At 38.7% G+C, this 11288-nt stretch overlaps 1 protein-coding gene across 1 annotated transcript in view; it reads right to left on the bottom strand.

Annotated features, from left to right (window-relative positions):
* Nucleotides 1-915: 915 nt before the first annotated feature.
* The window catches only part of LOC109872590 (interleukin-6 receptor subunit beta), a 28808-nt gene continuing 18435 nt past the window's right edge, over nucleotides 916-11288 (bottom strand). The window contains exons 9-16 of the mRNA XM_031807859.1: nucleotides 6708-6924; nucleotides 5963-6148; nucleotides 5744-5845; nucleotides 5481-5624; nucleotides 5100-5240; nucleotides 3823-3907; nucleotides 2231-2312; nucleotides 916-2070 (exon numbers count right to left, since the gene is read on the bottom strand). Of these exons, the coding sequence (XP_031663719.1) occupies nucleotides 1699-2070; nucleotides 2231-2312; nucleotides 3823-3907; nucleotides 5100-5240; nucleotides 5481-5624; nucleotides 5744-5845; nucleotides 5963-6148; nucleotides 6708-6924 (1329 nt within the window). The 3' untranslated portion in view covers nucleotides 916-1698. The remainder of the gene's footprint in view (nucleotides 2071-2230; nucleotides 2313-3822; nucleotides 3908-5099; nucleotides 5241-5480; nucleotides 5625-5743; nucleotides 5846-5962; nucleotides 6149-6707; nucleotides 6925-11288) is intronic.

Here is an 11288-nt window from a genome sequence, read left to right as displayed (position 1 = left end):
GCATTTTGGTCCGACTCTCTTTCAACGGAAGAAAGCCGTAACATGAAATATATAATTCTCACTATTATTATTCTGACATTTCACATTCTTAAAATAAAGTGGTGATCCTAACTGACCTAAGACAAGGATATTTTATTCAGATTAAATGTCAGGAATTGTGAAAAACTGTGTTTAAATGTATTTGGCTAAGGCTAAACTTCCGACTTCAAATGTACTTACCAGTGATGAAATTATAGTAGCAGGTCTTGTACTGGCAGCTGTCTGGGTTAAAGTCTTGACAATAAAAGTTTATTTAATTTGACGGGCCAAAAGGTTTCTTCGCCTTTCTGACAGTTGTTGAGTCTCATCTCATTGGTATCAACAATGGTATTTTTAGGATTGCAGGGAATCTGTAAGCATATTTTTGCCCGTTGTCTTTCCTGTCTTGTTAGAGCAGCCAAATAATACACTGAAAATGACCGTGGTGATGAATCAACTAGTTTAGGCACTGTTATCATACAGTTTTGGGTAGCCACTGGGCTGTTTTCGTTGAAGGAATGAATGACCACCAGGAGGCATCGTACGTCAACTTCAAGCCCTCTATACAGGTAATATAAATTACTATGCAATACAATTACTGACAAGTTATTTAAGAGCTGCAGCTACATCTATTTAATAAAATATTTTTAACTGTCCCTTCTCAGTGTATTTTCCCCTTCAATAATTTTCTCTATCAGTGATTCCATAGTATATTATTTTCGTATAGGATACCATCAGTCAGGTAAGCTGATTTCATGTAATTATTTATATATCTATTTAAATTGAATTAAACTCCCCATAATACATAAAGAGAATACTACATACAAAAAATGACATACAGTATATTAATCATTCTCATTGTTTACCCATATAGTTAACCCATAAAATGACATGGGATAGGGTTGAAGTTTAATATAAAATGTAAAAATATATGTACAATATATTTTACAGCAGAACAAATACTGTATACATTGTTAATTAAGTTCCCCAGCAAGAAAACCTAAAATGTCGCTCAAACAGAAGGGGGAACTAAAATGTCGCTCAAACAGAAGGGGGAACTAAAGAGTCACTGACAACAACCAAAATGAAACAAGTGGGGTTTTAGGGGGAGTTCTGAAAGACGTGGGGGTGCCCACTGAAAGTTGACAAGTAACAACACGTGGAACCTTAAAGACATCCACCACAAGAGCCCACTGAATTTGCAAAAAAGAGAAGAGGCAACAACAAAAAAACACACCAAACTTATACAGGAAGCAAACCAAAAAGTGGAGCAAAACGAAAACAGGGATGATCAGATAAAGGACTGTTTGCCTAGAAATCAAAAAGAAGGAGCGCCGAATAAAAGTGTTAACCCTCCACATCTCTCAAGAGCACTAGGTCGGCACAGGTTTAACACATACTGACTAACGAGGTGACACCAATCGGTGTGCCCTATGTGCTAACGAGCTTTACCTGCTAAAGTCCCACCTCAAAACATAAGTGGAAAAAACAAAGCCTGTAACATTATGAAGAACAGTAGCACTTAATGGTTTACATTTACAAAATGTAAATGTAAAATCTAGGTTTGTTTATTGAGAATATTAAAACGGCATTCATTGAAGACAATCCATATTGAGCATTTTATTGCTGAGAAAGTGTTTTCAATTTACTCAACATTGCTTGGGGTGTTCTCTAAAAATGCTATTTTTCAAGAGTATGCTTGTTCTTTATATAGTCAAAATTGCACTGTATTTGGGTGCTTTCTGGAAGTAAGCTACCCTGGCAATTTTCAACGTGTATACCCTGGCCATTCTCTATGTGGGCAACATTGTTAAACATCAGGGAGGAATCCCTGTTCTCTCTGTTACTTTTAGGAGTATTTTCAATGTATTCTGTATTTTGCGGAATAAAAATATGTTTTATATTGAGGGTACTGTGAGATGAACCAGGGTTAAAAATCCCGTCATCTCTCACAGGTGGCCTTTCTTGCCCCAGCTCAACAAAGCCGTTTTCCCCTGAGAGATCAGTGACTAAGAACTCCTCCAGCTTCAGTACATTCTTCACACGGTTTTTCTGTTGGGGAAAATGTACATTATACACATTAGACTGTGGTCTAGGGTTTTAAGGAGCTTAACTAACACAACACAACACTCTCTCTTTGTACACAACAATTTCCGACATGTTGTGCGTGTCCCAAATGGTGGATGCAACTGTGCGTGGCCATGAAAATTACCTCATGGTGTGACTCCAAAAGCCATCGTCCAACAACACTGGCCCCAGGGTTAGCAATATTTGGAAAGAAATATGTTTTGTAGCTGCAGAGAAAAGAACACAATAATAATATGCACAATGTGTTTAAACTAAATATGCAGTGTGGAATTAATGAGAAAAGCCCTTAACCTTCGACATGACACAGTTCTTCGACTTTATGGTTAAATCAATTCCATTCAATATACAGTCGTGGCAAAAAGTTTTGAGAATGACACAAATATTAATTTTCACATAGTTTGCTGCTTCAGTGTCTAGATATTTTTGTCAGATGTTACTATGGAATACTGAAGTATAATTACAAGCATTTCATAAGTGTCAAAGGCTTTTATTGACAATTACATGAAGTTGATGCAAAGAGTCAATATTTGCAGTGTTGACCCTTCTTTTTCAAGACCTCTGCAATCTGCCCTGGCATGCTGTCAATTAACTTCTGGCCCACATCCTGACTTTGTTTCTGGCCATTTTGAGCCTGTAATCGAACCCACAAATGCTGATGCTCCATCCAGATACTCAACTAGTCTAAAGAAGGCCAGTTGTATTGCTTCTTTAATCAGAATAACAGATTTCAGCTGTGCTAACATAATTGCAAAAGGGTTTTCTAATGATCAATTAGCCTTTTAAAATAATAAACTTGGATTAGCTAACACAACGTGCCATTGGAACACAAGAGTGATGGTTGCTGACGATGGACCTATATACAGTAGATATTCCATAAAATATCTGCCCTTTCCAGCTACAATAGTCATTTACAATATTAACAATGTCTACACTATTTCTGATCAATTTGATGTTATGTTAATGAACAAAAAATGTGCTTTTCTTTAAAAAACTAGGACATTTCTAAGTGACCCCAAACTTTTGAACGGTAGTGTGTCTTGATTGTCCCCCGAAAGAAAATGATTGTGCAGCATAAAAAAGCCAAAAACATACACAGCAAATATACAGAGACAAGCTGAAAATAAGAAGGGAAAAAAACACGCATTAGAGTGCCATTTTTTTCCATTACTCTCGGTGATATGTGTATTGGCATTATCTGATTGGACATCACGTCATTCATATACAGATGTTGGATCTTAATTTGATAACACTTTTAGTGCAGATAATTTTCCTGCCCAGCAGTAAATGCAGATGAGCTTCATGATTTACATAAATTCACTGAAAACCCTCACTAACACAAGGTTATATTAACAGTATTACACTTTTCATGAACAGTTGCCTATTTTTGTCCAGCTAATAGCCTAACCATTGATCAAGCAACATTATGGACTAAATGTTCAAATCCTGTTGCTGCATGATTAGTTTGCTACGACAATACTGATCAAATTAAGATCCTACAGCTGCATACACATAACCCGAAGGACAGTCAGATAAGGCCTATTCACATATCACAGAGAGCAACAGGAAAAAACAAGCATCATCCTTGATCATTAATGACAAAAAGCCTTGAGCCTTATGTTATGATACTGATGAAGCTAAAACACATAAGCAATGAGAAAAGCAAAAGCAATGTGTAGGTTTTAATTATGAAGAAAAATACCAAAATGTATGACTTACACAGTTCTGGATAAGATCAAGAAAACTCCAAGGCCAAGAGTAAGCAGGACGATTAGACAGAAGGTGAACATTATTTCATTATGTTCTGAAAATGGAACAAGTTTCATATATTCAGAGTGATGTTTATTTTGTCAATCAAAACCAATGTGGACAAAATAACCTTGTATTTAATATTCTACCAACATTATAATGAGGTATGCATTAAAATACACCAATGTACAAGCAAGCAGCTTTGGACAGAATCAAGCCTGTAGGTAGATGGCATAATTTAGAATTGCCCAATTCTAATGATATTATACACTACCATCTTAATACTGTAAGGCTACCGTTCAAAAGTTTGGGGTACACTACCGTTCAAAAGTTTGGGGTCACTTAGAAATTTCCTTTTTTTTTTAAAGAGAAGCAAAACATTTTGCCCATTAAAATAACATCAAATTGATCGAAATACAGTGTAGACATTGTTAATGTTGTAAATGACTATTGTAGCTGGAAACGGCAGATATTTTAAATGGAATATCTACATAGGCGTACAGAGGCTCATTATCAGCAACCATCACTCCTGTGTTCCAATGGCATGTTGTGTTAGCTAATCCAGCGCAAACTGGCTCTAACCAGAATAGAAAGAGGAGTGGGAGGCCCAGTGCACAACTGAGCAAGAGGACAAGTACATTCGAGTGTCTAGTTTGAGAAACAGACGCCTCACAAGTCCTTAACTGGCAGCTTCATTAAATAGTACCCGCAAAACACCAGTCTCAACGTCAACAGTGAAGAGGCGACGTCGGGATGCTGGCCTTATAGGCAGAGTTTTGCAGGTGGCATTTAATGAAGCTGCTAACAAAGAACTTTCTTCTGAAAGTTCTTTGTTTCTGGCAATTTTGAGCCTGTAATCGAACCCACAATTGCTGATGCTCCAGATACTCAACTAGTTTAAAGAAGGCCAGTTTTATTGCTTCTTTAATCAGAATAACGGTTTTCAGCTGTGCTAACATAATTGCAAAAGGGTTTTCTAATGATCAATTAGTCTTTTAAAATTATTAATTTGGATTAGCTAACTCAACGTGCCATTGGAACACAGGAGTGATGGTTGCTGATAATGGGCCTATGTAGATATTCCATTAAAAATCAGCCGTGTCCAACTACAATAGGCATTTACAACATTAACAAGGTCTACACTGTATTTCTGATCAATTTCATGTTATTTTAATGGTCTAAGTGACCCCAAACTTTTGAACGGTAGTGTATGTTCTCAACAATACTGTACTTAAAGAAATACTTACCAAAAATATGTGTTTTAATCGGAATAATTTCTCTTGAAATGTTGTCATTAGAAGTCTCCGCCAGTAAATTAACAGAATAGCCTGTGTTTGCGTGGAGTTTGAAGAATGTGTGCTGCCATACCTCTGGCCAGACAGGGATAGCTGAGATGGTGAATAGAATAGCAATTGATCTGTCTGTATATCAACAATAGTTTCAAGACTGTGATTGTTAACCCAGGGACAAAACAATGACTTTATCACATAGGACCAAATCCTAACTTGAGATCAAACATTCATGCAAATTCAAACTGTATAAGTGTAGCAAGTTTCATGTTTAATGAAAAAGTTCAAAGAAATCACAAATTGCCTGGACTATTATGTAAATAGAGGAAATGCTCTCACATTCGACCTGTGTCTCCCCCAGGCGCAGTATCACTCTGTATCTGAGAACCTTGGGGTGAACCTCCTTTCTCTGCCACTCCCACTGTACAGTCACTGTGTTTTTAGTCACATCCACAACGTGCATTCCGACTGCACCTAAAAGCGCTGAAGCAACATAGCATTGGAGGCTTGTGAGGGGAGGACATAGTAGTAATAGTAGGAACCCCATTTCACATAAACAATAAGTGAATAAATGTTATAACTTTAACATTAGCCCTACTTACTTCCGTACTCTAGGTTGGCAAAGATTGACTTGGGTGGCCCACACAGTTGATTTGATATGGGGTAAACATTGATTCTGTATGTTGTCCCAGGCTGAAGATGGTCTGAAACAGAGGTGCATGCATTTGCACAGTCAGTCAACATGTCTTATTGCGATTGAACTGTGATACGTGGTATTAATGCTTTGTCTACTTCATCACCGTGCATGCCCATGCATTTACCTTTCAAGACTGTTGATCTGGTGGAGCCATTCACTCGTTTCCAGTGACTGGATGTGGGATGTGCAGCATCAGTGGCCCACTCATTGGCAACCTCACTAACTGGCAGGGATATGTGTCCCACATCCCAATGAAGCACTAGCCTATCATCTTCAGAATTCACCCAAAGTCTTCTCACTGAGGGTAGAGCTAACACCAACATCCACTGTTTAATAAGTTAATTTACCTAATATCTGATCAATTACACAAGGTGAAAAGCCTTGCCCCTTCAGGGACTACTGTAATTCATGTCAGTAATGTAAAATACCTATGTTGAATGTCTAACTAAACAGTTTTGATTTTTGAATGAATAGTTCAAGGGCAATCTAGAAAAATACATAATATCGCTGGAAAATCATTTGACTTAAAGGCTGGAGACAGAGGACTTATGCATCTGCCATTTCTCACTTCCCTCTCAGGCTTCTACAGAAATGGGTAATATTGACACAAAAAGGATATTGCACAATTTTGCCAAGGGTGGAGGAGTCTAATCAACCAGATGGTTGTTAAGATTAGAGACTTCTTCTCTACCTCATTTTCTCAGAAGTACATTACATTACCATTTACCACGCATTTAGCCTCGTGACAAGCGGTTATTCGACTAGCGCAGAGATTTGGATCTGGGTGTTGAGATTATCACCCATTAAAATGAAAAAGTCAAACACCTCTGTAGTCACTATCTATTCATGGAAACAGACATTTAACTCACTCTGATGAAGACTCAGGTCAATCTTTAGATGAGAGTAAGGAGATCCACCAGCGCTGTTGTACGCCATAACTGTGACCTCCAACTCATCCTCGGTCACCACAAGGACCACCTTCAGATCTGTGGTGTTAGTGGTCACACTCAGAAAGGGGTGCTTTGTTTGTGTGTAGCTCACTTGGTACCCAAGAATATGTCCGTGAGCATCATAAACATCAAGAGCCTGAAATACAAAAACAAATACATTTTTAAAAGTCAAATGGCCTATTCAGATTTAAGAATATATCTATTGATTGGATAATGTATGTACCTTCACTGAAATACTATTTTTTTAAATACACATACAGCACCAGTCAAAAGTTTGGACACACCTACTCCTTTAAGGGTTTTTCTTTATTTTTACTATTTTCTGCATTGTGGAATAATAGTTAAGACATCAAAACTATGAAATAACACATATGGAATCATGTAGTAACCAAAAAAGTGTTAAACAAATCAAAACATATTTTATATGAGATTCTTCAAAGTAGCCACCATTTGCCTTGATGACAGGGTTACACACTTGGCATTCTCTCAACCAGCTTCATGAGGTAGTCACCTGGAATGTATTTCAATTAACAGGTGTGCCTTGTTAAAAGTTAATTTGTGGAATTTCTTTCCTTAATTTTCCTTCCAGACTCACATCAAACATCTCCAATCCAAAGTTAAATCTAGAATTGGCTTCCTATTTCGCAACAAAGCATCCTTCACTCATGCCGCCAAACATACCCTTGTAAAACTGTCCATCCTAACCAATCCTCGACTTTGGCGATGTCATTTACAAAATAGCCTCCAATACCCTACTCAATAAATTGGATGCGGTCTATCGCAGTGCCATCCGTTTTGTCACCAAAGCCCCATATACTACCCACCACTGCGACCTGTACGCTCTCGTTGGCTGGCCATCGCTTCATACGGCAGGGTAGCCTAGTGGTTAGAGCATTGGACTAGTAACCGAAAGGTTGTAAGTTCAAATCCCCGAGCTGACAAGGTACACAATCTGTCGTTCTGCCCCTGAACAGGCAGTTAACCCACTGTTCCTAGGCCGTCATTGAAAATAAGAATTGGTTCTTAACTGACTTGCCTAGTAAAATAAAGGTACAAATTAAAATACTCGTAGCCAAACCCACTGGCTCCAGGTCATCTATAAGACCCTGCTAGGTAAAGTCCCCCCTTATCTCAGCTCGCTGGTCACCATAGCAGGCACGCGCTCCAGCAGGTATATCTCTCTGGTCACCCCCAAAACCAATTCTTCCTTTTGGCCGCCTCTCCTTCCAGTTCTTTGCTGCCAATGACTGGAACGAACTACAAAAATCTCTGAAACTGGAAACACTTACAGTGCCTTGCGAAAGTATTCGGCCCCCTTGAACTTTGCGACCTTTTGCAACATTTCAGGCTTCAAACATAAAGATATAAAACTGTATTTTTTTGTGAAGAATCAACAACAAGTGGGACACAATCATGAAGTGGAACGACATTTATTGGATATTTCAAACTTTTTTAACAAATCAAAAACTGAAAAATTGGGCGTGCAAAATTATTCAGCCCCTTTACTTTCAGTGCAGCAAACTCTCTCCAGAAGTTCAGTGAGGATCTCTGAATGATCCAATGTTGACCTAAATGACTAATGATGATAAATACAATCCACCTGTGTGTAATCAAGTCTCCGTATAAATGCACCTGCACTGTGATAGTCTCAGAGGTCCGTTAAAAGCGCAGAGAGCATCATGAAGAACAAGGAACACACCAGGCAGGTCCGAGATACTGTTGTGAAGAAGTTTAAAGCTGGATTTGGATACAAAATATTTCCCAAGCTTTAAACATCCCAAGGAGCACTGTGCAAGCGATAATATTGAAATGGAAGGAGTATCAGACCACTGCAAATCTACCAAGACCTGGCCGTCCCTCTAAACTTTCAGCTCATACAAGGAGAAGACTGATCAGAGATGCAGCCAAGAGGCCCATGATCACTCTGGATGAACTGCAGAGATCTACAGCTGAAGTGGGAGACTCTGTCCATAGGACAACAATCAGTCGTATATTGCACAAATCTGGCCTTTATGGAAGAGTGGCAAGAAGAAAGCCATTTCTTAAAGATATCTGCCACCACCAAACATGGTGGTGGCAGCATCATGGTTTGGGCCTGCTTTTCTTCAGCAGGGACAGGGAAGATGGTTAAAATTGATGGGAAGATGGATGGAGCCAAATACAGGACCATTCTGGAAGAAAACCTGATGGAGTCTGCAAAAGACCTGAGACTGGGATGGAGATTTGTCTTCCAACAAGACAATGATCCAAAACATAAAGCAAAATCTACAATGGAATGGTTCAAAAATAAACATATCCAGGTGTTAGAATGGCCAAGTCAAAGTCCAGACCTGAATCCAATCGAGAATCTGTGGAAAGAACTGAAAACTGCTGTTCACAAATGCTCTCCATCCAACCTCACTGAGCTCGAGCTGTTTTGCAAGGAGGAATGGGAAAAAAAAATCAGTCTCTCGATGTGCAAAACTGATAGAGACATACCCCAAGCGACTTACAGCTGTAATTGCAGCAAAAGGTGGCGCTACAAAGTATTAACTTAAGGGGGCTGAATAATTTTGCACGCCCAATTTTTCAGTTTTTGATTTGTTAAAAAAGTTTGAAATATCCAATAAATGTCGTTCCACTTCATGATTGTGTCCCACTTGTTGTTGATTCTTCACAAAAAAATACAGTTTTATATCTTTATGTTTGAAGCCTGAAATGTGGCAAAAGGTCGCAAAGTTCAAGGGGGCCGAATACTTTCGCAAGGCACTGTATCTCCCACACTAGCTTTAAGCACCTGTACATAGCCCATCTATAATTTAGCCCGAACAACTACCTCTATCCCTACTGGATTTATTTACTTATTTATTTTGCTCCTTTGCACCCCATTATTTATATCTCTACTTTGCACATTCTTCTACTGCAAATCAACCATTCTAGTGTTTTACTTGCTATATTGTATTTACTTTGCCACCATGGCCTTTTTTTTACTTTACCTCCCTTATCTCACCTCACTTGCTCACATTGTATATAGACTTATTTTTCTACTGTAATATTGACTGTATGTTTGTTTTACTCCATGTGTAATTCTGTGTTGTTGTATGTGTCGAACTGCTTTGCTTTATCTTGGCCAGGTCGCAATTGTAAATGAGAACTTGTTCTCAACTTGCCTACCTGGATAAATAAAGGTGAAATAAATTGTACAAATTCAAATGCATTTCAGCCAATCAGTGGTGTGACAAGGTAAGGGTGGAATACAGAAGATAGCCTTATTTGGTAAAAGACCAAGTCCATATTATGGTAAGAATAGCTCAAATAAGCAAAGAGAAATGACAGTCTATCATTACTTTAAGACATGAAGATCAGTCAAGTGCAGTCACAAAAACCATCAAGCACTATGATGAAACTGACTCTCATAAGGACCCAAAGCTCTCATAAAGACCCAAAGTTACCTCTGTTGCAGAGGATGAATTCATTAGAGTTACCAGTCTCAGATTGCAGCCAAAATAAATGCTTCAGAGTTCAAGTAACAGACATCTCAACATCAACTGTGACTGCGTGACTGTGTGAATTAGGCCTTCATGGTCAAATTGCTGCAAATAAACCACTGCTAAAGGACACCAATAAGAAGAAGAGACGTGCTTGGGCCAAGAAACACAAGCAATGGACATTTGACCAGTGGAAATCTGTCCTTTAGTCTGATGAGTCCAAATTTGAGATTTTTGCTTCCAACCGCCATGTCTTTGTGAGACGCAGTGTACGTGAACGGAGGATCTCCGTATGTGTGGTTCCACCGTGAAGCATGGAGGAGGAGTGGTGATGGTGTGGGGCTGCTTTGCTGGTGACACTGTCTTTGATTTATTTAGAATTCAAGGCACACTTAACCAGCATGGCTACCACATCATTCTGCAGTGATACGCCATCCCATCTGGTTTGCGCTTAGTGGGACTATCATTTGTTTTTCCAACAGGACAATGACTCAAAACACACCTCCAGGCTGTGTAAGGGCTATTTGACCAAGAAAGAGAGTGATGAGGCTGCATCAGAGGAACTGGCCTCCACAATCACCCGACCTCAACCCAAGTGAGATGGTTTGGGATGAGTTGGACTGCAGAGTGAAGAAAAAGCAGCCGACAAGTGCTCAGCAAATGTGGGAACTCCTTTAAGACTGTTGGAAAAGCATTCCTCATGAAGCTGGCTGAGAGAAAGCCAAGTGTACAAAGCGGTCATCAAGGCAAAGGGTGGCTAATTTGAAGAATCTAAAATATAATATATATTTTGATTTGTTCAACACTCTTTTAGGTTACTACATGATTCCATATGTGTTATTTCATAGTTTTGATGTCTTCACTATTATTCTACAATGTAGAAAATAGTAAAAATAAAGAAGATCCCTTGAAGGACTAGGTGTGTCCAAACTTTTGACTGGCACTGTACATACATACATACATACATACATACATAAATATAAACCTCAAAACAGCAAACCTACAGTTTTTGCTCATTATTATAAAGGATGTC

The sequence above is a fragment of the Oncorhynchus kisutch genome, linkage group LG3 (genome assembly GCF_002021735.2).
Source record: "Oncorhynchus kisutch isolate 150728-3 linkage group LG3, Okis_V2, whole genome shotgun sequence".
NCBI classification, from domain to species: Eukaryota; Metazoa; Chordata; class Actinopteri; order Salmoniformes; family Salmonidae; genus Oncorhynchus; species Oncorhynchus kisutch.
The sequence above is the reverse complement of the archived record's forward strand: the minus strand, read 5'-3'. Positions and strand labels throughout refer to the sequence as shown.